The sequence below is a fragment of the Hemicordylus capensis genome, chromosome 1, assembly GCF_027244095.1.
Source record: "Hemicordylus capensis ecotype Gifberg chromosome 1, rHemCap1.1.pri, whole genome shotgun sequence".
Classification (NCBI taxonomy): Eukaryota; Metazoa; Chordata; class Lepidosauria; order Squamata; family Cordylidae; genus Hemicordylus; species Hemicordylus capensis.
Window position 1 is genome coordinate 107,173,482 of NC_069657.1, and position 26,954 is coordinate 107,200,435.

The following is a 26,954-nucleotide window of genomic DNA, read 5'->3' on the forward strand; positions in this document are numbered from 1 at the left end:
CACGATTGGACCCCTCGTCTCTTTCTACCGCAATTCCCCCATCCAAACATCCCTGTCCTAAGGGGATCCTCTGCATTGGCATTCTGTAAAAGGTACGTAGGGCTGGTACTGCAGGGTAAAAACTGTCAGCATTCTTCTGTATACAAAAGCCCCTTTGAGTCTCATCCAGTATTATTTCTTCTACCTTCCATAGTAATAGCTTAAGGTTTTTTTTCCTTAGTTGTAGATAACCAATGTGATGTTTGAGACATTTACCATCCCAAAAATGTTCTGATTTTGGGATGCAATTTTGCAATTAGCAGAATTGCAACATCTACAAAAATAAAGTAGGGACTCAGTTATGCTTAGGATGGGTCTAGAAGTTGTCCCTATTAAACCTATCATGGCCTTCCCTCTGAGTCAGGGGTGTGCACAAACCACCGTTCAAGCACTGGTTCTGCACCACAGGGAGGGTAGCAGTGAGCCTTAAGAAAGAGGAGAGCAGGTCCTTACCTGCTTTCTGCCACCACATGCAGCTTCCTGCTGGGGTGGCACTCGTCCCAGTACCTCTGCGTGGCACCAGCTCGCACATGGCTTATGCGTGGGTGCCATTTGCGTGGTCAGCATGGTGTTGCTGACCATGCAAATGGCTCCTACACATGTGTGGATGCCATGTGGGTGCTTGCGCTGGAAGCTGCATGGGGCGGTGCAGAGCAAGTAAGGGCCCCCGGGATCACATCACACCCATTTTGAAAGAGCTGCACTGGATACCAGTTTGTTTCCAGGTCCAATTCAAGGTGCTGGTTTTGGCCTTTAAAGCCCTTAATGGTTTGGGCTTTGGATACCTAAGGGTCCGCCTGTTCCCAAGGGTTGCTGCCCGCTTGACAAGGTTATCTGAGGGGGCTCTGCTCCGATAATGAGGGAGGCTTGGCTGTTGTGCACTCGGGACAGGGCCTTCTCTGTTGCTGCCCCCAGTTCTGGAATGCTCTCCCAGTGGATATTCGCTCCTTAGTCTCCATCACAGTTTTTAGAAAGCATTTTTAACTCTTGGCTTTTTATCCAGGCTTTTATATGATTGTCTCTACTGCTGCTTCTTTTATATTGTATTTTGTATGGTTACTTTATGCTTGTATTTTAAATCTTTAGTTAGATTCAGGTTTTTATATTTCAGCTTAGTATTTTAATTGTGTACTTTTATAGTCTTGTTTTAATTTTTCTGTGAACCGCCTTGGGATTGTTTCAGTGAAAGGCGATATATAAATTTAACAATAAATAATAAAATAAAAGACATGCTCTCTTCTTTCTTCTTAAAGCTCCCACTCCCCATGGCACTGAACCAGTGCTCGAACTGTGGTTCATGCATACCCCTACTCTCAGTGGCTATTGCCAATATCTATTTTGCGTTTCCTTTTAGACTGTGACTCCTTTTGGGACAAGAAACTACCTTTTTCTACATAAACCATTTTGCAATTTTTTTTGTCGAGAAGTGATAAACATACTACATCAAAAGTAAACTCTAAAAATGAAAGATATTTACATATGGCACTGGCACCTGGACATACTTTTCTGTCTGTTTATGTTGCTGTTCTTGGAGGGATGCTAGAGTCCGCATGTATTCAATTTGAGTTTTCAAATCTTTAACTTCCAACTTCAAATGACAGGATTTTAGATCTCTGCAGAGCTCCTTGGGGGAAAAATTGAATTCAAATACAGCAAAACTTGTACATTACAATAATACAGTACAGCACTTTGGAAAAAAACAATGAAACCCATCTATTTTTATAGCAGATGTGGTTCAGCGCCTTATAAGGCACTGGGGATGTCTGGACAATGCCACAAAATAGCCGAAGAAGTGAGATGGAACCATCAAATCCTGGACAGCCCAGAGAGCAACACAGGGTCAGTTGGGACGATCATCCAGTGGCACACATGATCAGGATGGAGACACACTGAGAATATGCATGCCCTGATGTCACTGCAGGATGTCCACATGGGCTGTCAGGGAGTCCTTTAATCGTGTTTAAACAGGGTTTTGGAGCACATATAGAAGGGCAGTTCAGATGAACCCCACCTTCACACAATTAAAGACATTCTGACAGCCTGTACGAAAAAATGGATTCATTGGTGCAAAAATGAATGATGAATGACCAAAGAATCCACTCAGAACACTTCAAAAATTGAAAAGAACAGAACCGAGTACCCCATGGACTGGTGGTTTGGGGGGTTGGCACCCCAACTACACTATACCGCAACACACTTTGGACCACCCTGACACCACCCATGCAGAATTATGGGGCTGCTGAAATCTCCATTATTCCCTATGGGGGGAGGGCGGGGGAAACACATGCAAACTTCAAAAAATTGTTAAAAAAAAATCACCCCCTTGGCCAATTTCTTTGAAATCTGGGTGATAGCTGCCACCCATTGGGCACTACCACCCAACCCCTGCTAACTTTGCAAAGAGGTACCTTTTAACGTGGTGATTCTCTTTATTTAGCAGGGGGAGAGTAACTGGCCCTATCCACCCCAAGCACAGTACCTCCAGTGATTGTTGCTGGTGTCTGTCTTATGTTTCTTTTTAGACTGTGAGCCCTTTGGGGACAGGGATCCATCCATCTTATTTGTTATTTCTCTGTGTAAACCGCCCTGAGCCATTTTTGGAAGGGCAATATAGAAATAGAATAAAATAAATAATAACAACCTACTCTGCTGCCCCCGGAACCCTCTTGCCCTCACAAATCAATTCGGATTCAGATTTGATTTGGATCCAAATTGAATTGGGTCACTCGGGGTGGGTTTGTCAGATTCAGGCTTGAAACAAGTCTGGCTGATTTGATTTGACCTCGAATTGAAAGAATTGATTAGTGCACATCCCTACTTTTAACATCTGAGTGGCATTAAACACTAGGTACATTCTGAATGTACCTCTCTTTAAATAATGGAAAGCACTTTACTCTCTTCATGCCTTACTTCTTATTTTTCATATGAGAAGCACCTGTTTTTCATACATTCAAACACACAACAGAAAGTTATAATGGTCTATTATACTCACACCATTCTTAAAAACAGTTAAAGTTTTGCTTTTAAAAAATATTTCATGAACTATTCTCAAGGGAAAATTGACGAAAGCAAAGTAGCGAAAAACACAAACTACAAAATGCTCATAAAAAGAAATTATAATAGTTACAGGTGAGAGTGGTTTGGGCTAAAAGCTACAACTGAAGCTCCCCCTCACACACACACACTTACTTTGTTTCCTGTCAGAAAGATGGTGCCCAGTTGAGCTAGGCAACAGGCAATGCAATGCCTCACTTCTCCTTTCAGTCCCAGAATCCTATTGCTTGGTCACATGAAAGCCTGGTTTAGGCATTAGCTGAACATTTGTGTACCAGGAAGCCCCACTCCCTACACAGATATACTGTTGCCCCAACCCCACAAGTATAGCACTTGCATCCTCAGACAAACTCTGCTCCTGGTTAGCATGTGGGCAAGGCTTGATAGTGCACCGTCATGGATGCTCTACCTGGCTAAAGCACCCACACTTAACCAAGTGCCTAAAGAGGGCTTCAGTGTGATCAAATAAAATGTTACTGAGTGAAATGTAGAGCAAACTATCAGCTCTCAACTTAGACCAGTGCGCAGTATCTTTGTGGTGGTGGGGGAGAAACAGTTTACCTGAGGAATGTGGCCATCTTGACCTAGGAGGCGCATTTCATTTTCTACCCGATGTAACCAATTAGTATTCTCCTCAAAGTGTTTCATCTCCTCCTCCTTTTTGTTCTCCATTTGCAGACGACGGGTTTTAAGTAAAGCGAGCCGGTGATCTCGTTTGTCAGTTGCCTAAAATACAAGTTTAATCTTATAAAACAGTAATTTAAGATTCCACGCAGAACTTGGTGAACCCCAAAGTGTGGGATTTCCTCTTCCCTATTAATATCTTGTAAAACATACGGGACATCATTTGACATCACCACATTTTCCCCACCCCAACTCATTGGCTGCTGTTTTTAGGGTCTGAGAAACTCTCAATTTTTTCTTTTACCCAGATGTTATTGGGGAAGGAGGAAAAGGAGTTGCTGGTCATACATTCTCTGTATCATTTAGTTCTGTTCCAAGTCTTCCAATCCATTTGTGATAAGGGTAGTTAAAATAATTTATTTAGGTCTTTGGCCAGAACACAAAGAGGTGGATGCATGCATGTTCTATATGTGTGCCAAATATTTTTTCAGCTACTTTTGGAGAATGTGCCCCAAAAGTGCTCTTTGAACTCTAAGTTCAGATAAGCAATTTGGCACTTAGGCATAATGTTTTTCAAAAGGGAAAGCTTCCAGTATAAGTATACTATTTTTTTTGTAGTTCAGCTTTTAAAACCCTTCATGCTTAGTTCATCAGGAAAGGGGGGGACCCCCACCAACCACCACATCTCTCACCTTCAGCTTAAGGCAGCTATCACTAAGCTAAATTGAAAACAGATGTTTGAGAAAGTTGAACAAAATTTTACAGCAGGGCTTTAAATATAACTTTCATATGAAGAGAGTTGTAATATGTGCACATGTGGCTTGAGTCACATCATTTATTTATATCGGAAAAATAATTAATTAATTAAATGTGGAAAGGTCCGTCTGCTGTTGCCACTGGCTCGTCTGGTGGCTACTCAAGGACAGGCCTTCTCCACTGCTGCCCCAAAGTTTTGGAATGCACTCCCTATTGAAGTAAGAGCCTCTCTATCTCTGACATTTTTTTAAAAAAAAAAAATCTTTAAAGACGCATCTGTTCACCCAGGCTTTTAATCAAATATTGTTTTAATAGTTTTAACACTGTTTTAAAATTTTGCAATTGTTCTAATGTTTTATTTTTCTGCTGTCATTTATTTTAACTAATCTTTAGTTAAAGAGAGCCAGCGTGGTGTAGTGGTTAGAGTGCTGGACTAGGACCGGGGAAACGCGAGTTCAAATCCCCATTCAGCCATAAAACTAGCTGGGTGACTCTGGGCCAGTCACTTCTCTCTCAGACTAACCTACCTCACAGGCTTGTTGTGAAAGAAACTCAAGTATGTAGTACACCGCTCTGGGCTCCTTGGAGGAAGAGCGGAATATAAATGTAATAATAATAATATTTTTGGTCATCTATTGTGTTCTGTTGTAAACTGCCCAGAGACAGAAGTTTTGGGTCGTATAAAAATATGTTAAATAAATAAATAAAATAAAATATATGAAAAGCAATATACAGAGAACAAGACATTAAAAATCAAAAGTAAAAAGGCTATCAAACATAAAGATGCAAGACAAAACCTCTTGTTCACACACTTAGTAAAAGTGGAGATGGCGTCTCAAGACCGACTTGCTGCAGTTATTGAACTCCTGTTATGAAGTAGTGAAATGTTGCAACCACTAGGGTGAATGGGGCAGTAGTAGCATACTAATAATACTAATACTAATACTAATAATTCGATTTCTATACTGCCCTTCCAAAAATGGCTCAGGGCGGTTTACATAGAGAAATAATAAATAAATAAGATGGATCCCTGTCCCCAAAGGGCTCACAATCTAAAAGAAACATAAGATACACACCAGCAACAGTCACTGGAAGTACTGTGCTGGGGGTGGACAGGGCCAGTTACTCTCCCCCTGCTAAATAAAGAGAATCACCACGGTAAAAGGTGCCTCTTTGCCCAGTTAGCAGGGTGCCCAATAAGGTCAGGTTATGCAAGGGATGTGAAAGGTCTGTTTGACTGGAAACTACTTTGCACAGGCCCAAGAGGCAGAAATAGCAATGCTGAAAAGAGATGGAGAATGGGGAGGGCCGAGAAGGAAGAATGTCCAGACAGCAAAGTAGAAGACAGCAGGTTCTACTGATAGGACAGAGAATGGAAAAACAAACAGTGAGCCAAGAAGCACAGACTAATGCTAGCACAGAAAGAAAGAATAAGTCTAAGAAGATGAATTTTCTATTTAAAATTGGAGTTAAGAGCCTCTACATGGACTGCAGAATCTAGACTGACTCTCTGTATTAGAACCATGTACCTTTGGTTGGATCTAACAGTTTTACATAGTACAACCATTGCACAAACTGCTTACCTTTTCTAGTCTCTGTGGAGAACACATCACTTCAATTTGTTCGTGGCAATATTTTTGATAATGGGTTTTCAGGACATTTTGTTTAAGTCGAAGTTCCAATTTGAGATATTCTGTCCTGATTTCCTCTCGATTTGCAAACACACATTTCAAAATTTCTCTGAACCTGCCCATGAAAACAAACAAAAAAGACAATGTAGTTATATAAACACTCTTCAAAGAGAAAGTAGTTTTGTCTGAGGTTAAGACACTGATGTCTCATTCAGATATTGCAGGGGTGTGTAAAAGGATAAACATCTCACTGTATATATTCAGGTAGAAATTTGTTCACTCAGCATATAGATACTGCCAATTGTATATTATTGACCACATCTTTGCAAAAACTGATACTGAAATTATGTATGAAAATGATGCTTATTAACAGACTAATTTCTTGGGCTGGTTAGCACAGGTTGTTCTATCTAGCCCTAGATCTAAAAGGTATATGGAGGATTATGTCAGACCTTGTTCACTTCCACATATATCCAAGGTGATACACCATAGATGAAAATTCCCAAGTCAGTGTATTCTTGTTCAGGCTGTTCACTCCAAGTTTAATCACAAGGCCAGGGATTTAGACAGATAGGATCCACATAGGATCCACATAGCATTTGCTTAGAAACTTACTGAGTAGAGCCTATTTTATTATTATTTTTGATTACACAGTCAGACAGGTGTTATTGACCAGTTTGTTTTATCCAGTCATCGAGTCCTTCCCAAGGACCTGGGATGGCTGAATTTTATTGTCAATGTTGTTGCTGTTATAGATATCGTCACAGAATATAGGCTGTTCCCAGTAAAGCTGCTTTTTGTAATTGGCTGATGGTGATTTCTGTGGCTCCTATGATGTTGAGGTGCTCTTCAAGGTCTTTTGGAATTGCACCTAGGGCGCCATTTACTACTGGGATTATTTTGGTCTTCTTCTGCCACAGCCTTTCAATTTCAATTTGTAGATCTTTGTATTTGGTGATTTTTTTTCTATTTCTTTTTATTCTATTCTGCTATCCCCTAGTATTGCTATGTCAATTATTTTAACTTGGTTTTCTTTCTTCTCGACTACAGTTATACCTGGTGTATTGTGTGGCAGATGTTTGTCTGTTTGTAGTCGGAAGTCCCATAATATTTTTACATCTTCATTTTCTTCAACTTTTTTGATTTTATGGTCCCACCAATTTTTGGCTACAGGTAGCTTGTATTTTTTGCAGATGTTCCAGTGTATCATCTCTGCTACCTTGTCATGTCTTTGTTTGTAGTCAGTCTGTGTGATCTTTTTACAACAGCTGATTAGGTGGTCCACTGTTTCATCTGCTTCTTGCTGTTTGTTGTTGACTTTTCTACTTTTGCTCTTATTGCATTTGTTCTTAGTGCCTGTTCTTCTGCAGCCGGTATTAAACCCCCCGTTTCTTTCTTGAAGTTGCCATTCTTAAGCCATTGCCAGGTCTTGGTGATGTCTGATTTTCCACTTATATTGTGCAAATACTGACCATGCACTGGCTTATTTTTATTATTTCTCCATTTTTCTGCTCGGTTCTTGACTTGTTCTTTCTTGTAGGCCTGCTTTGTTTCATTGGTGTTGAATAGTTTCTCGTTATTGACCATTGGAAGTGCATCTTCTTCACTGTCCTTGATATATTCTTCAAGGCCTCTTTTCTCCTCCTCTACTGTTTGATGGACTTGCAGCCTTCCTCTTCCACTTGAGCTGCAAGGGAGGTATAGCCTATCTACATCACTGTGGGGGTGCAGAGCATGGTTGATGGTCATTATTTTCCTGGTCTTACGATCTAGCGGCTCTAGCTCTGCCTGGGTCCAGTCCATTATTCTTGCAGTGTATCTGATAACAGGTATAGCCCAGGTGTTTATGGCTTATATGGTGTTCCCACGATTGAGTTTGGACTTGAGGATTTTTCTAACTTGATGTATATCAGTAATCTGATGTATTCACTTCCCATTTTTCTTTTAACTTCAGTGTGTTAAGTTATCAGCCTGGAGAATGCCCAAGTATTTGTAATGTTCTTTCTCTTCCAGGTTCTTGATCTTGCTTCCATTGGGCAGTTCAATTCCTTCTGTTTTTCTTATTTTCCCTCTGTTCATTATTAATGCAGCACACTTGTCTAGTCCAAACTCCATTGCTATATCGCTACTGAATATACGGACAGTGTTTAGCCGTGATTCAATTTCTGACTGGGACTTTCCATACAACTTCAGATCGTCCATGTACAGCAGATGGTTGATTTTACTTGATGTTTTAGATGTTTGGTATCTGAGGCCTGTTTTGTTTAGTATTTGTGAAAGTGGGGTCATGGCAATTACAAACAACAGAGGGGATAGTGAGTCCCCTTGGAAAATGCCTCTTCTAATGCTAACCTGTCCAAGTGTCTTGTCATTGATTGTTCATTGTGTACTCCACATGCTCATTGCTTTTTAAAATAAACATCTGAATGTTTTTGCTGACACCAGTTGTTTCTAAACATTTTAGTATCCATGTGTGAGGCAATGAATTGAAGGCTTTCCTGTAGTCAATCCATGCAACACGTAGATTTGTTTTTCTTCTCTTGCAGTTTTCTAAAATCATTTTGTCAATCAGCAGCTGGTCTTTTGTGCCTCTGGTGTTCGGGCAATTTCCTTTCTGTTCAACTGGAAGCTGTTTGTTAGTTAATAAGTGTTGCATCACTTCATCTGCTATTATTCCAGTTAATAATTTGAACATGGTTGGCAGACACGTTATCGGTCTATAATTTCTTGGAACTGCACCTTTTGCTGGGTCTTTCATGATGAGATGAGTTTTCCCAGTTGTTAGCCATTGTTCAATATCACCTCCTTGCAAAATGTGATTGAACTGTTTTGATAGTTGTTTATGAAGGCTTGTCTGGTGTTTAAGCCAAAAGCCATGCAGTTCATCGTCGCCTGGTGCATTCTAATTTTTAATTTTCTTTGCTCTTTCACTTATTAATTCTGGTGTTATTATTAGATCTTGCATTTGTTGGTTATATTTTTCAACCTCTTTCATCCAGCCTGCTTTTTTATCATAATCTATTGGATTGTCCCATAATTTCCCCCAGAATTGCACTGTTTCTTCTTTATTTGGTGTTTCTACGTTTCTTGAAGTTTTTCCTTCTGTGCTTTGGTAGAAACGTCTCTGATTTGACTGGAATTGGAGATTCTTCCTGTGTTGTGTAATTCTGGCTTCATATCTGCTAATCTTCTTTGACACTGCTATTATTTGCTGCTTTATTATTTCCAGGACTTCTCTAATTTTCCTTGAATCTAGGTGGTATTTTGGATCAGATACTGTGTGGTGTTTTCATTCTTCAGCTTCTTGTCTTTCATATCTTTCAGTTTACTAGCATCTGATCTAAGCCTGGCGATTTTATTTTCTAATCTAACCTTCGATTTAGGTGATGTACTACTTCCTTTTTTTTTTTTTTTAACAGGTCCACTGATCTTATATCCGAGCTCTTGTGTTGTTATTGTTGCTGCACTGTACATTAGTTGGTTTGTTTCTTGGTTGTTATTTCTGCAAGTGCAGCATTGACATCTTTTAATGCCTGAGCAGGTTGTTTTTTGGCAACTGGTTTTAGCGCTAGAAGTCGAACTCTGGTGGTTGTTTGGTTCATGTGCTCAGTTATTTTTTGCTTTAGTTCTTGTTGCTTTTCTGTTAAATGGCATTTGGGTTTTTGAGGTGAAGGCAAAGGGGAGATTGCCTGGTTTTGGGGAGAGTGCTGGTGGGGGGAAAGCGACGGGGCAGGGATGGGCACCCTCCCTGCCTCTTAAAAAGGTTAAAAAACCAACAACAACACTCCACCTCCCAGGAGCATACAAAGTATTTCGTGCACATCCCTAAAACATGATGCGACGTACTAGAAGCCTAGAGGTGAGTGACACAATACAAGCACAGAGTAAACATTAAAAAAAAAAAAGAACTGTTATGGAATATAATTACTATAAAAATCAAAAGTAGAAGTAAAATTTATTTATTTATTGCATATATATTTTTATTAGTTTTCTATATATCAATGTGACTTCCAGTTCATCTTTCAATGTAGTTATTCTGTAACATCTCTATTTGCTCTTGTATAAATATTTTCTTCATATTTTACCATCATAATCCTTTAGTTTCATTACTCAAACAAATTCCCCAACTGTATTTTTACATTTCAAGCCCCATTGATAAATCCAAGTTTACATTTATTTTTTCCTATACTACAAAGAGGGTTTCTAGTCTTCTAAAAAACATCCTGAATGGCCATCTCTTACTAATACAATAAATTTAGAAATTTATGTTTTCTTTTGGGATTTCTTCATTGAAAGTAGAAGTAAAATTTAGAGTAAGACTATGGCTGTCTAATACAAAAAGCAAGACTGCAAACTAAGTGGCCCTTAATGGCCGAGATCTGAAGGCTGTAGTGAACAGTAGTTAATAATGGTAAAAAGTGGTACAAATGTTTATAAAAAGCATTAAAGACATCATAAAAGGAAATAAAGGCATAAGAGAAAAAAGCAAAATGCATTAAAAAGTTATAAAAAGGCATATAAAATCATACAATGGCAACTATAGGCATAGAAAGTATTCTGTCAACTTAAGGCAAGATAAGAAGCTGAAGGACTGTAAGACTGCAGGAGCACAGGGCTGCCATAAAGCGCTCTGTGGCAGCAGGCTGAGGGTGCACTGAAGTTAGTCCATAAAGCTGTGCGCTGGGCATTAGCTAGAGGCAATCATCTGCTGAATTTTAATTGCTGCTTCACAAAACCTGGCAACACTGGCAAGTGGTGGCAGGGTTATTAGAAAGCAGTAGAGAGGTGTAAAATTGGTCCAATAATCTGGATACTTATGTAATGGTAGAATGAAAGTGGAGTTAATATCCCTGTAATACTAAAACTGAAGGAGGTCGTGCTCTGTTGTTTCTACTTGCCCAGAGTTGCAAGGGCATTGACATTCCGAGAATGGGATCTTCCTATACCGTCCCTCAAGCACGGCTGAGGGGAGAACATGGCAACATGCTAGCATGAAGGCCCTCCTGGGCTTTGGGAGTTGTGTTAGATATGCCACAGGAGTGGCAGAATACCGAGTCCTTCGGTGATGAGGAAGTTTGGGACCCTGCCTATATCAGATTGGTGGTCTATACCTGTAATGCGCAGTTTGAGGCAAGCTTTGGTCTGATCGTAGCCCATGTTAACTAAAAGGGGCATGGGAAGATGGGCCCAGAGATAGTATCTTAGTCGTAGCTGGCCATTTCCAGCTGGATTACAAGTCATTGCTCAAAATTAGGGGGGCAAGACTGAAGGGACAAAAAGACAGTCTAAGCCAATAGTTAAGTATGGTAATCTAGACTCTGGCCTCCAATTCATCAGACCTGTCTCCAGTCACAGGGTGGCATTAGAGACTCATCTTGGAACTTGAAGGGCTGCACTTAAGAACTTTGATTGCATGAGCTCCAGTGCGGAGAAGTTGGAGAAGGGACAGAGCTGAGCACTGTAGAGAAGTGAGGCTAGTGGCTTGGCCTCAAACTGTTTGAGCACTGTGGGTATATAATGGCCACCTCTTGCCAAGAGAAACTTCAGGATTGCTGAAGTACTCCTCTGTGCATTTAAAGCAATGTGGTAAACATGTGCCTTCCTAGTGCCAGTGGAGTGAAGGACTACCCCCAGGTATTTAAAGCAAGGAAACTGTTCAATCTTGTGCCCATCTATAGACCAGGAATGGATCTTGGGCCTTTTGGCAGAAGCCATAATTTTGGTTTGATGATAGTTAAGTTCCAGCAGATCTTCTTTGCAATACTGGTGGACCTCGATATTCGCAGGGGTTCCATTCTGAGGCTCTACCATGGATACAGAAACCATGAATATCAGATCATTGATCCCTATGGGATTGTAGGGGTTAGGTTCTAAAATGGCCAAAAATGCCCCCGAAATGGCAGAAAATTGGCTGATGTTCATGGGGAGGGGAGCTTCTTATCTTGCTCTGATGCTCCTTCCCCCAAGTTGTGATGTGCCCCCCAGATGGCCAAAAATTTTGTATGTGTGTAAAGTTTGGGAACGGGAGCCATTTTGTGGCTCCGATCCCTAAAATGGAGGCCGGAAATGACCTCCACGGTAATTTCCAGCTATCCCGACCCATGAGGTCAGTGTGGTCCCCCACTTCCACATATGCCAAGGTTAGGTGTCATTTTCCTGACCATGGATACATGAAACTGCAGATGATAAATCCGTGAGTGGAAAGGTTCACCTGTACTGTGCTAAGGCCCTCAGTGCTCATTGGGGGGATGGGGGAAGGTAGGAGCCTGCCTACCTTGTCCCACACAAACATGTCTATATATGGAGTTATCCCAGCCTGGTTTAATTATTCCAGAGATTAAAAAATTGTACTCTTTAATGTTTTTATTATATAGAGAATGGAGATTAAATAGTCCTTTCACCCATTATATGCTTCCGCATAACATAAGTAATTGTTCAACTTACTCTCATTCCTTTTGCTAGGCATACTACTTTGTGGACTTTTTTTGGTTGAAAAGCAGTACAAGTACTTTTAATATTTTAACTATTATTACTACTTTTCATGGAAGTACATTGTTATCTCAGTAGTCATAGGTTCTCTAAGTGTTAGAGGGGGGAAATGTATAGTGGTATATTTTTCTTTTTAAAAATAAAATCATTTTATTAATACAAGAAAGAATAGATATACAGGTCATTTACAAAGGAATATTTTTAAAAAGTTATCAAACCCCACTATTTCCAATAAACACATCATAGGATTTTAGAGTTGGAAGAGACCTTGGAATAGTCCCCTGGCTCATAGCAGGAAACTGACGGAACATTCCTCAGAGATGACCTTCCAATCTGTGTTTGAAAACCTTCATCAAAGGAGAGACTACCAATGTATGAGGCAAACTGTTCTACCTCACCTCACCTGTTCTCCAGGAGTTCTCAAAGATTTCAGACAGTGATTCTGAAATTATACTTGCATGTTCCTTTAGTCCTGGAGATGTAATTCATCTTGACCTGGCGACAAACTCATTTCAAGTAGCTAGGTGTTCTCTAACCATCTACTTACTTATCTTGAGGCACATTTGCCTGCTTTCTTCATGTGTGCATCTGTTGCCTGGCTGGGCCACATTAGCCTTGTGGGAGAAGTCAGATGCAAAATAGATGTTAGGCAGTATGGATGTGCACAGAACCGGTGACTGCCGGGTTGAAGGTGGCAGGTGGGGGGAATAACTTTAAGGACTGGGGAGGGTGCTCTCTGTCCCTCGCTGGTACTGTTCTAAAAAATGGGCCTGCTGAGGCAGTGCCATACTTCCTTGCTGCCCTGGTACGTTGTGGACCAGAATTGGCTGCTATGTGCACTCGTTTGTTCCGTGCACATCCCTATTAGGCCCTGTTACCATTTGTAAAACCATTTTGTTGTTTTTGGCATCCTTTCAAGCCTTTGCTGACACCTCACCTTTGCTGACAGTTGACATCTCTCATTGCTACTAACACCTGCCTCTTTGAAAATGTGGTAATCTGTCTAATGCAGGAGTGGGTAAACTTGCCCCTCCAGCAGTTGTTGAAGTACAACTCCCGTCATCCCAAGCTACAATTTATTGTGGCTGCGGATGATGGGAGCTATACTGCAACAACAGATGGAGGGGCAAGTTTACCCACCCCTGGTATAAGGAAAGAATCATTCATATCTCCTTTTCACATTGTGTTCAGTTTAAAAGCCTTCTGATGAGAATAAAGCCCTTTGTGAGACTCCTGCCAAGCACATTCTTCCCACTCCTTGTGAGGTGACCCCACTTAGTTCCAGGAGTCCTTCATGTAGGACCATGGTCCAAGAATCCAAACTTTTCTCAGTAACACCGTCTTCTTAGCCAGCTGTTTACTTGTGGGATCCTGTGTTCTCTTCGTGCATCTTGACCTTCCACAGGAAGGATTGATGAAGACACCACTTGTATCCCCATCTCCTTCATTTTCCTAATCAATGCCTGGTAGATTTGTTTCTAATTTCTTCATGGGTAGATCAGCAGGAAGTAGTAGTAGTCAGTGAGTTTACCAAGTTTCAGCAGTCTCTCCATCACATTCCAGATGTGCGCAGTTGGAAGACAGCACATCTGCCTCAATGATTTGTTGGGTCTGCAGACATGAGGCTCTATCCTTCTCAGAAGAGAGAACTCTCCCAACACATCTCCTACTCAGAGCAGTAGCTGGGTTCCTCCCAGTCACAGGGCTCTGTGTGTGTTCCTCCCTCTTCTGTGCAGTCTTGGCTGGCAATTCTTGTCAGGTAAAGCGTTGTACCAGTTGATCAGTGCCTGTGGCACAGAATGTCTCCTCTGGAAGTTTAATATGCATGAAGATCCATGGCATACTTTAGTCGGTTCTCCTGATGTGACAAAATTCTACCACCACAATGTGAGGTAGCATTTAGACATATTCATCATACAAAACTGATATAGCAAAATGTGGTGAATTTTCCATATAGAAAACAATGTATATGGGTAAAGATTATCATGTACTATTATAGTAAAGGTAAAGTGTGCTGTCAGGTTGATTTCGACTCCTGGTGCCCACAGAGCCCTGTAGTTTTCTTTGGTAAAATACAAGAGGGGTTTGCCACTGCCTCCTCCCGTGCAGTGGGAAAATGATGCCTTCATTTCAAATGATGCCTTTCAGCATCTTACTAAATCTCTGCTGACCGATATAGTACCAGCGGGGATTTGAACCAACAGTCTTCTGCTTGTTAGACAAGCATTTCCCCGCTGCGTAGTCTTTTTAAATTATTGGTTTTATCCTTAAACAAAATGACAAGAGTACATTTTTGGCAACTCAAGAAAGATCCCATGGTTCTCTTCACGTGGTATGCACTAGCTCCACATTCCCACCTTTTCACTGGTCAGCATTTTCTAATTTCTGGCTACTGAAAAATTAAAGACCTGGAACACTGACCTTACCACATCTGTCAAAGAGTGTTTAGCTTCTACCCCATATGTGCACAACTATTATAGCTGGCTTTTAATCCTTGTAGAGTATGTGCACACACATACACACAGCTGCAAACAGCTATTATTTAAGGCAGTACTATCAGGCCTGTTCAACTTAGGCCCACCACCTGTCTGGGGATTACAGCTCCCATAATCCCTAGCCACAGTGACCAATAGCCAGGGATTATGGGAGCTGTATGCAGGAGGGCCGAAGTTGAGCAGCCCTGATCTAGTTGATCAAGGAACACAGTGGCAGTATAATATATTCACACTTCAGGAGGATCCAATTTTGCTGATTAACGAGCACTTCTGTGCTCAAGTTAATGGCATAATCCATTCCCTTCCCTAGTGCACAGGAGTGGGTGCTCATAGGGTAAAATGGAATTGTTTAACTTCCCTTCCCCCTGCAGAACCCCAGTAGCTTCTCTGCACAGTTTCAGTAAGGTTAAGTGAGATATGGGAATAAGGTTTAATCTCCCATTCTAAGAGATGTCCAAGGAACAAGAACTGGAATGGAGAGAGGTGTTGAAGAGTTTAATTATGGGAGACGGGATCCCATCCTGTGCTGCCAGGCTGACATGCATTATTACGTTTGTGGGCCATACTCTGTGGTAGAATATATGCTTAGCATGCAGAAGGCACCTGGATCGATCCCTGGCATCTCCAGGTAGGGCTGAGAAAAACTCTGGTCTGAAACCCTGGAGAGTTGCTGCCAGACAGAGTAGAGAGAATAATGAACTATATGTACTCAGTATAAAGTAGCTTCCTTTGCAATATGTTTTTACCTTGGTATCTCCACCTGTTGTTGATTTGTAAGTGCACAATTCTCAGGAATGGCCGCTTTCTTCATCTCATAGGCTCTCAGTTTCTCTTTCAACACTATGATCTGAAACAACATGGCAGTATGTTTTGAGAGAAATGAAGGAACTTTATTTGTACCTCATGTTTTGTTTGCACACCTGCTATGTTTAACCAGCTTTTTCAAAAACTACAAAAACTCATCTACATTGGACAACATCCACATCTTCAGCACAGTGACATATCATCAGAAGTTCCTTCTGATCACAAAAGGACCCTCTACACGAGCTCAAGTCTCCTCCTGCTGACAGGAGATGCTTCACATGATAGTGTACTGTTGCACCAAACATTTGGGTGCTACCCATTATACTTAATATGACATGGAAATATCAGCTTTTCTGGAAATCTGATGTACAATAACATAATCTAGATAAGTGCGTTTGTGTATGCGCATGCATGCACACACAATTTATGCATACCTCAGCTATTTTAACTGGAAACCACAGTGATTGACATACCTCTTTTTTTTGTTCTTCGCAAATCTTAACATATTGGCTTATATGGCTGTCCAGACTCACAACGTTGCTCTTCAGCTGTGAAGGGAAGAAAATCTTCAGCTTCACAAACTTTATGATATATCCTGCACAGTAAGTCTTCCTTTTGCTACAAGAACTGTGTTTATGTTTCATTCGGGGGGCGGGGGGAGCTGTACAATGCCAGGCAAGAGAGGAGGTGAGATTCCTTTAGTGCCTGTGCTGTTAATTATGATGATCTCAAAAAAAAAAATATGTTTGCATCATGGTTAGACTGCTTTAATAGAGAATAAATGCATTCTAGCTCTCTTAATGACATTTACAGTTGGTCCTATGAACATTTACTCCGACGTATGTACACAGAGTTTGGCGAGTTACTTCTTTGTAAGTGTGCTTGAACAACAGTCTTCTCTCCAACAATAAAAGACTGGATAGTTAATCTAAGAGATTATTCTTAACATATATGTCAGACAATACTATTATAACTCAATGTGTTGACGTTTACAAACTGGAAGGTTGATGGTTTCTCTCCCTCACACACACCCTGCAGATCCACACAAAACTATAAACTACGGATATGTATCAAAGATTAATTCATTAATTTAGAACTAATCTTGTAATTTAGAAACAATCTTGCAGCAAATGAAATCAGCAATAGCAATATATACTATGCCTGTCGGTTTCAGTACTATATGCACACCCAAATACTTTTCAGCCCCATTCTCTGCATTTTACACAGAAGTTCACGAGTAAGTGAGTGTACATAGGATTGAGCTTTTGGAGATCAAGTTTATTGGCTTACTAACTTGGTACACATTCCAGCCAAAGTTAAGCACATGCTTATTTAAATATTTCCCACCAAATTAAGAAGTGTTTAACTTTGGATCATGATGTTGAATTCCCTCTGAGATTATAATCTGTGGGCCTTTTTACAGGGACTGGCTTTTTGTCCCAGTTCTGCCTCATGAGGTAGGGGTGGCAAATAGAGAGATAAACATTTGCTTTTGGCAGCTTTGCATCAAAGAGACATATCTCCCAGCTGACTAACATAGGTTTAAAAAATTAACACTATACCAAGTAATTTCTCTGGTTTTAAATAATGCTATACAAATAGAAGGAAAGAAACAAAAATCCAGATCTGAAAGCTTCAGTCACTTTTCTAGAACAGTACAATGTTTTTGCATCAGAAGTGTGGCAGAAGATTTCTACAATAACCATTTCAAACATGAAGCAAACTATTGAGTAATATATTTGGCTCACTGCAATTATCCACTTAGTTATAATAAAAACTATGATTTTATAATCTGCAAGTATCAGTACAGAACTAAAAGCGGGGTGGGGGGGGAGGTTACTTACAGAGGATTTAATGTCCTTGGCTCGGTTGGCATACTTAAGAGTGTTATATGTGTCATCATAGAACATAGAAGAAGGGCTAACAGCTGCTATAATTATAGTACGACAATTTCCTCCAAGAGAATCCTTCAGTAAACGAGTAAGCTTGCTGTTCCGATAAGGAATGTGCTGCTTCTTTCTCTGGAAGAACAAAAAAAGAAAATGATTAGGGCTTAATGGATTGCTGAGATTATTCTAGCTTCAATTCATGACCTACTATGAGCAGCTGTTTCAAAGTGTACATCAGTGGCAGGTGATAAAACCTTGAAATCTTGTTTCCATTAGTAAGCTTCCTGTAATACCTACCCAATTCCCAGCATATCCTGCTATACAGACAGTGCTCCAGTCTAAATCAGAGGTTAACAATTGTCATTTTCAAATTCTTAAAAAGGTAGGATGGATGCTGTTAACTCACCACTCTTCTTTCTGTATCTTCATGTAGAAAAGGCTACTGTCTAGTGACCAAATTTTCTATAAAAATCCAGGCTCCCTGGCAAATTCAGCAACACTTCAGCCCTGCTGACACAAGCTTTGTGTTCAAAGCTCAAGAGATTACAGGCTGCAATGATTGGGTGCTGGGAAGAGAGAAACATAGGGCAGGCAGAAGCAAGCCCCAGCTCTGATAGGTGTGGAATCATGAAGGGGCTTAGACAAGCTTGCTGCTGAGCCTAAAAGTATTCAGCAGCGAAGTAAGCCAGGGATCACAGATCTGCCTGTGGTAAGACAGAGTTGCTTCCCATTAAATGCTAGATCAACATTAAATGTCCCTTATGGATGATAAAAGCTATATTAATGCCTCTGCCTTCTAATAATTTCCTTTCACATCCTAGATATGCATTTCCCATACAGTGAGTGTAGAGAGATGCCTTAATTCAGGAAGATGGAGAATGGTGAATTTGCACAAGAATCCCCCACCCCCGGTTTGGCTGACAGGGTTGACTCTCTCTCTCTCTCTCTCTCTATATATATATAAGGGATGTGCAAAAAATTTCGGGCACAGAACGATCTGTGCCCGAAATGAAAAATTTCGGGTGATTCGGGGCCGAACCGAATCACCCCCGATGTCCCCCGATATTTTTCGGGCACGAGCCGAATCACCCGAATTTCGGACCCGAAAACTTCGGGTGATTCGGTTCATAGTTGATTTTTGGCAATTTTTTTAAAGTTTTAGTGACTTTGGGGCAGTTCGGGGGCATAGAATGGGATCTGGGCAAAAGGAGTGGGGTGGGGTGGTAGTGCCTAATGGGTGCAGGCTACCACCGCAATTTCAGGGGGATTGGGCAAAGGGCTGATTTTTTGGTAAATTTCTGAAATTTTCATGTCTTTGGGGCAGATTGGGGCATATTGGGGCAGAAAGTGGGGCCTGGGGCAGAATAGTGGGGTGGGGTGGTAGTGCCTAATGGGTGGAGGCTACCACCCCAATTTCAGGGGGTTTGGAGAAAGGGGTGATTTTTTGAGAATTTTTCAAGTTTTAGTGACTTTGGGGCAGTTTGGGGGCAGAAAGTGGATCTGCCCCAAAATAGTGGGGTGGGGTGGTAGTGCCTAATGGGTGGAGGATACCAGCCCAATTTTAGGGGGATTGGGCAGAGGGCTGATTTTTTGAGAATTTTTGAAGTTTGGGTGTCTTTGGGGCAGATTGGGGGCAGAAAGTGGATCTGCCCCAAAGGAGTGGGGTGGGCTGGTAGATAGTGTCTAATGGGTGGAGGCTACCACCCATCCCCAATTTAAGAGTGATTGGGCAGGGGGTGAATTTTGGTGAATTTATTTGTATGAGGTTTGTCTTCATAAGGTGAAGTGTGCTAAAGTGATTACTTCCTCATATTATTCATAGTAAAGGAAAGTGTGAAAAAGTGAAAGTGGGGTCATGAGAGTTGTTTAACTGAAAAAAATCTCATTTGCTATGATAGAATGAGAATTCACACCTCAGAAGTTAGGTGTGAATTCTCATTCTATCATAGCAAATGAGATTTTTTTCAGTTAAACAACTCTCATGACCCCACTTTCACTTTTTCACACTTTCCTTTACTATGAATAATATGAGGAAGTAATCAATTTAGCACACTTCACCTTATGAAGACAAACCTCATAAAAATAAATCCACCAAAATTCACCCCCTGCCCAATCACTCTTAAATTGGGGATGGGTGGTAGCCTCCACCCATTAGACACTATCTACCAGCCCACCCCACTCCTTTGGGGCAGATCCACTTTCTGCCCCCAATCTGCCCCAAAGACACCCAAACTTCAAAAATTCTCAAAAAATCAGCCCTCTGCCCAATCCCCCTAAAATTGGGCTGGTATCCTCCACCCATTAGGCACTACCACCCCACCCCACTATTTTGGGGCAGATCCACTTTCTGCCCCCAAACTGCCCCAAAGTCACTAAAACTTGAAAAATTCTCAAAAAATCACCCCTTTCTCCAAACCCCCTGAAATTGGGGTGGTAGCCTCCACCCATTAGGCACTACCACCCCACCCCACTATTCTGCCCCAGGCCCCAATTTCTGCCCCAATATGCCCCAAAGACATGAAAATTTCAGAAATTTACCAAAAATCAGCCCTTTGCCCAATCCCCCTGAAATTGGGGTGGTAGCCTGCACCCATTAGGCACTACCACCCCATCCCACTCCTTTTGCCCAGATCCCATTCTATGCCCCCGAACTGCCCCAAAGTCACTAAAACTTTAAAAATTCACCAAAAATCAGGATTTTTCCCAATCCCCCTGAAATTGGGGTGGTAGACTCTACCCATTGGGCACTACCACACCACCCCAAAATTTTGCCCCTGGGCCCCTTTTTACCCCCGAATCGATTCGGATTCGGATTAAATCCGAATCCAAACCGAATCAAGGGTGATTCGGGTGACCCAGATTCGGGCACAAAACAGAACAGGGGTGATTCGGTTCGGGTCCAAGCCGAATCACCCGAAAACCCGAATTGCACACCCCTAATATATATATATATATATATATATATATATATATATATATATATAGGATTGGATTTTAATTTAAAAACAATTAATATTGGGAATGGTGGCTGCCATCTCTAGATACGGATATTAAATTAAAAGAGGGGGGAGTTGAGACAAGGTGGTATAGGAGACCTACTAAAAAGAAAAATAATAAAGAACAACAGATCAGCACACCCGCAAGGTATGAAAGTACAGACAGTGAAAAGTTTGATACAGAGAGCTGTAGGAATTTCACCTCAAGATTATGTCAAGATTATGTATCTAGGAAGAAAGCAGAGGAAATAGGGAATACATAACCATTGATTTTCCCTATTAAAGGATATAGGAATACTAATTTAGAGAAGGGTATACAGTAGGGATGAGCCTGAAGCATTCTGGCGCCTCTTCGGAGAAGTGCTGAAATGCTTCAGTTCCCTAGCGCCAAAATGTTTTGGCGCGGGTTTCTCTTAACAGGAGGCAGGCAGGTCCTAGCGGCATGGCGCTATTGTTAGGGACAGACTTCCATGCAAGTGGCAGCTTGTGCTGCTTACCCCTCTAAAATGGTGCACCGCGGTGATGGGATGTGTCCTTGACATCCCTCATGTGGTGTTGGCCCCACAAATGGCACCAATGCATGTGCCAACGCCATTTATGTGCCAACGCCATGCGAGGAATGCTGGGGACGCATCCCATCTCCATGGCGCAGCATAAGCTGCCGCTGGCACAGAAGTTTCCCCTAACAATAGCACCGCAGAGGGCCAGTGAGGGCTTGGAGGACAGGCAAGTAGGACCCGCCCACCTCCTCTTAAGGGAACCCCACACCACCCTTGGATTGCTTCGGTGAACATCCCTAGTATGCAGTACTGAAATCCCATATGTGATGGAAAGGTTTACTTGGGAGACACAGTGGATTCTTAAGAAACATGGCTTGGAAGTGAATGTTATTTGTACAGCTCTGATGACCTTGAGACTGTACATTAATAAGTATGTAGTTGAAGACTGTCTAATTTGTGAGAATGAAGAGGGGAGGTCTCAGACAAAAGGGGCTATATATAAAATGCTGTGCCTGGAGTGCATGTTTTATATTGGCAAAACTGTTTTGCCGATAAAACTGTTTTATATCGGCAAAACTGGTTGACCCCGATAAAAGGATATAAGAAACATCGGACAGACACAGCACAGAGATAGAACAAAACCATGGGCAGTGCACGTTAAAGAACAATATCAAGGCAGAGTAGTTAATACAGAGATATTCACCTTGGCTGTGGAGACAGATGTGAGGAAATGAAAAAATCAGAGAAGCCAGATAAATAGATAGATAGAACAGTTGCACCTTAAATGTTAAAGAAGAAATGAGGGAAACAATGAAGTTCATTGGTTATTGAGTGTATGAACTCCATCATGCTTTTGTGTTCTTTTCCCTCCTTCCACTGTTTATCCTGTATGTGATACTGGGAGATGCACAGGATTGGTTGATTGCCTTTAGTTCTTTAGATGAATCATGGGTGTGGCGTTGTATTTAAGAACAAGACTCAGCCACCTTTGTATAACACTGACGATGATGTCTTACACAGAAACGTTTGCTATTTTTCTACTTTACTACATCTGTAGTTTAGTTTAAGTTTTTTAAAAAAACCTTTGAATGTTTTTAAACTTTTAACTTTCTATTGTGCATTAAAGAAGATAATTGAAAAAAGCTTTGAATCCATAAAAACATAGGTCAAAGATATTATCATGAATATTGATCATAACTTCTCATTATATTCTATGAACATGTTAAGAGCAATTTATGGGGATGAGAGATAATAGACCTGATCAATCCTATTGTGCAGGTGGTGTACGTGCAGCGCATGTGCACGCGCGTGCACGCGCGCGCACACACACACACACACACACACACACAGTCAAGCCCTTGCACCCCTCTCTCTCTAAAAGTGCAATGACAGAAGTGGTCAATAACTATAAAGAGAATTTGTGGGGGATCAAGTAGACCTGAGTGAGGAGGAGTTATAAATTATTATAAATGCAAGGGATGGGGGCAGCAATAGAAAGTGAAAACCAAAGTGAATAAGACATATCGATGCAGTCCTGAGGAAATGTTTCTGGAGTGGATCATTCATTATAGAAGGAAAACACCTATCATGGCAGCAGGCTGTAAAAGAGACCCCATTTGGGAATATTTTAATGAAGTTTCTGTGGGTAAGGCAGGCATGTATGCTAAGAGAGCCAGCTTGGTGTAGTGGTTAGAGTGCTGGAATAGGACCGGGGAGACCCAAGTTCAAATCCCCATTCAGCCATGAAACTAGCTGGGTAACTCTGGGCCAGTCACTTCTCTCTCAGCCTAACCTACTTCACAGGGTTGCTGTGAAAGAGAAACTCAAGTATGCAGTGCACCGCTCTGGGCTCCTTGGAGGAAGAGCGGGATATAAAATGTAAATAATAATAATGATAATAATAATAATGAATAAAATGCAAACAGTGCAACAAAGAAATGCAAGGCCTTGTTGCCCAAATGAAACAGCATTCTGAGTATTATAATGTGTACCTACCTTCTAAAAATAAAGCCTACATCTCTGAATATCTATTAAGCTTATATTAGACAACAAGAATGTAGGGATGTGCAAAAAATTTGACTGAATTGATTCAAATAAAAATTAAATCTGCTTGCACAGAATGGTATTCGTTTGAATCAATTTGAATTTGCCTAAACACAAATCTAATTCACTTGAATTTGATTCAAATTTGCCCAAAGAACCATTCTGTGCAAGCAGATTTGAGTCGAATCAATGCAGTTGAATTTTGCATATCCCTACAGGAATGTTCTTTTACTACAAAATGATTATTTTTCTGACTACTGCTTTAAATCATTAAAAATGAGTCTCTCTGTAAAGCAATTTAAATCATGATTTAAATCAAATCAACTCTGTTTGCTGGCCACTGCCAATGAACCTACTCAATCACAATTCTGCAGTTAAAGATGTCAGCCATTTGAATGCCATTAAATCTACCAATATGTTGTCACTATACATCATAATAAGTAACACTGATATATTCTCAGATGTGACCCACTTATGCTCTGTTCTTTTCAGCAGAAGGTTAGATTATTTTTGTAACCAGGAAACAGAACTTCATTTTATCTACTGTGAATTGTGCTGAACACCCCCACTTCAGCCCCATCTTTCCTGACTTCAGAAATGACCTTGGCCACCTAGGAACCACGGATAGGCAAATTTTAACTATTTGTACAAGTGTAGATAACAAGGCCGGGTGTACATGGCTGGGCTGCAGATATACAAAACTGTAGGTGCCAGGACTGCAGATGAGAGCCACTTGTAATAAAAATCCTTGGCACTTATGTAGTGCTTTAGAGCTTTGTACTTCATAATCCTTACAGGATCCCCAAAAGGTATTATCAACCTCATCTTGGAGATGGGGTGGGGCCGAGGCAGAGTGACTGGCCTATAGCCACCTAAGAAATTCATGGTAGAGGTGAAATTCAGCATGGCAGTTTGTGATGTAATTCAGCAATCTGCTTTGAACTATGAATTAATATGATCTAATTAGTAAATAGAGAATGGCTAAGGGTTACTACAATTTCACCATTCTCCTCCTCATACTTGATCATATCCATCAGGATAAACTTGATTAGAAAGTGTTCAGGGATGGGAAGAAAATGTTACCTACCTTTGGGTCTGCCAGAGCATTAATGACATTTCCTAGAGCTAGCAGTGAGCGGTTAATATTGGCCCCTTCTCTAAAGCGAGCTCCTTTGGACTTGGTAGCACTGGCACGTTCGGACCCTGCCAGGTCAATGAGACACATTTTGGCAATACGGACATTTTGATTGATGCTTGCTGTCTTATCTTGTTGCCTCAAATAAATCTACAACAAAAGTGTACAAGAAAAACCAAGTGAAACCAAGGTCACTGAAAGCACATATGCATGAAACACATACAAACTTTTTCATAATTCAGATGTTTTGAACAGAGTGTGGGAAATATGGAAGGCGGACAGAATTATGATCAGGTTTTATTTTTGAAGTTTTTAAAAACAAAATGTTTATTTGTTTTCTTGAATGTTTGTCCTGCTCCTCATGCAAGGTTTCCAGAGCAGATTATAAACAAATCAATATAATAGTACAGCCAGCTAAGAATTGCATAGTAAATAGTTGAAAATTTGCAACTTTAACTCTGTCAGTCCAATCCATGCAAGTTTACTCAGAAGTAAGATCTACTGAGTTCGACACAACTTGCTCCCAAGTAAGTGCAATCCTTTGCACGCTTACCTGAGTTTAACTCCCATGAACTCAGCAGAGCTTTCTTCCGAATAAACATGTATGAGATCAGGCTGTTAAGTTACAAATTCAGCCACTTTAATAGTAACCACTTTTGTAATAAAAATGAACACAGTTGTCCTTGCAAAAAAGCTACATTTATATGGGCATACAGCACATTTATTTCCCACAAGCAACTTCAAAAACTCAATAAATTACTCATCAGAAGTCTAATGGCAGCACAAACCCAGAGTTCCTCTCTTGAATGCTATTTAGCACAAAGGATTTAAAGCAGACAAGACTGAGCTGAATCTCTCTTCCCAAGACCAAAGCTTATTATGGCTAGAGTGCCACATATTCTGAGGATTCTCTCCCTCCCGTTTAAAAACAAAGCTTCAAAGGTTATCTAAGATCCTCAGACACCTTATCTGCCATATCACCTTACCTGAAAGACAGCATGGGACCGAGATGAGGAGGCATTCACATCAGTGGGATGTTGTGTTCTGTTTTTGTTTCCATAATCCAACATTTGCAAGATCTCCTCAGCAGATTTAGGCTACAAAGAGTTTAAGAAAATAGCCAAATGAAATAGTAAATCTTTACTAGATTCCGATCAGGGTGCTTCCTTTTCACAAGCTGTAGCAATCATGTTAACATCATAGCTTAGGCTTTTGTTGTGGTGTTGGTCCCAGAGGATGAGAGACAACGCAGGTAAGATGATACCTTTTATCAAACCAGCTTCTGTTGGTGCACACAAGCTTTAGCACCTGCCTGAAGAAGATTATGTTCAAGATTAACTTGCATAATGTTGCCTAAAGAAGTTGGGTCAATGAAAGGCATCGGTTTATTTATTCCAAAACCACCAGCCGATTCGGATGATGCTAGCTGGCTTCGAACAGCCAGTGCAGTGTGCCTAAAGGTCATCTTAAAAGAGTCCTCATGACCACAGAACTGCATATTTACACTCCTATAAAAGGATAGACCCTGGCAGACGTTTCTCCTCCACTCTATATTTCACTCAAACTCATACATTTCCTTCCCTCCTTATAGATAGTTCCTGCCACTTCTTTCTCTTCCTATAAACCAAAGCTCCTGATTTTTGGCTTCTCCATCCCTACTACCATGATCTCTTCTCCTCCTTGGGACCACCCCAAGTTTCCTGTCAGTAGGGATGTGAAATTGGGCCACGCACTGGCAAAGTAGGGATTTCTATATAATCAGGAGTATGCAGAATAAGAATAATATGAAATGGGCTCTGTTTACACATAGCCCTAGAAGAACTGAGCATACCATTGCCCTCTGGGAAGCATGAAATGCCCCAGCTTTGTGGGGAGCTGGTGGTGGAAGGGAGGGAAGAGATGAGGTAATCTGGCCTGATCAAGTCTGTAACAACGTTGGGGGTCCAGAAGGAGCTGGGGAGATGCAACTCTTATGGTGCATAGGGTACAAGCTGCATCTGACTCCCCTGCCCCCAAAGTGCAGGATCAGGATGTAATAAGGACTCCAACGTCTTTTGAAAATAAAATAACCTGAGTGGGGTATAATTAGAAGCACAACACACACATCAGAATTACTGCTAATTAATATCCCCCATCAAATTCTTATAGCTGCGAAGAGAACTCCTAACAGCTTAAGAGAAATACTGGAGGATGTGGGGATATAAAGTTGGGAATGAGCACTGAGGTGTAGATCTTTTGACTCTTAAATGTTCACTCCCACACACTGTACCACTGGTGTTTGAAGCTAGCAGCTCTCAGTTCACCTAACTCTCAACCTTAGCAGTCAGCATTATAAGGCAATTGCAATATAGCACTAGACTGCTGAGATTCAGGGGTTGTGGAGCAGGAATCTGCTTTTCTAGCTGAAGAGGTTACAAGTCTCATACTTTTACACTATCGGGGGCGCGGAGGGAGGACATTTCCCATTTCCTTCTTCTTCTACAATTGTTTGCTATTTTG

General features: G+C 41.1%; 1 protein-coding gene across 3 annotated transcripts in view; it reads right to left on the reverse strand.

Annotated features, from left to right (window-relative positions):
* The window catches only part of KIF18A (kinesin family member 18A), a 74,073-nt gene that overhangs the window by 37,610 nt on the left and 9,509 nt on the right, over positions 1-26,954 (reverse strand). For all 3 annotated transcript variants that reach the window (XM_053282834.1, XM_053282832.1, XM_053282833.1), the window contains exons 5-12: positions 25,442-25,552; positions 24,408-24,605; positions 17,737-17,913; positions 16,366-16,440; positions 15,835-15,935; positions 6,057-6,219; positions 3,655-3,819; positions 1,542-1,663 (exon numbers count right to left, since the gene is read on the reverse strand). In XM_053282834.1, the coding sequence (XP_053138809.1) occupies positions 1,542-1,663; positions 3,655-3,819; positions 6,057-6,219; positions 15,835-15,935; positions 16,366-16,440; positions 17,737-17,913; positions 24,408-24,605; positions 25,442-25,552 (1,112 nt within the window). The remainder of the gene's footprint in view (positions 1-1,541; positions 1,664-3,654; positions 3,820-6,056; positions 6,220-15,834; positions 15,936-16,365; positions 16,441-17,736; positions 17,914-24,407; positions 24,606-25,441; positions 25,553-26,954) is intronic.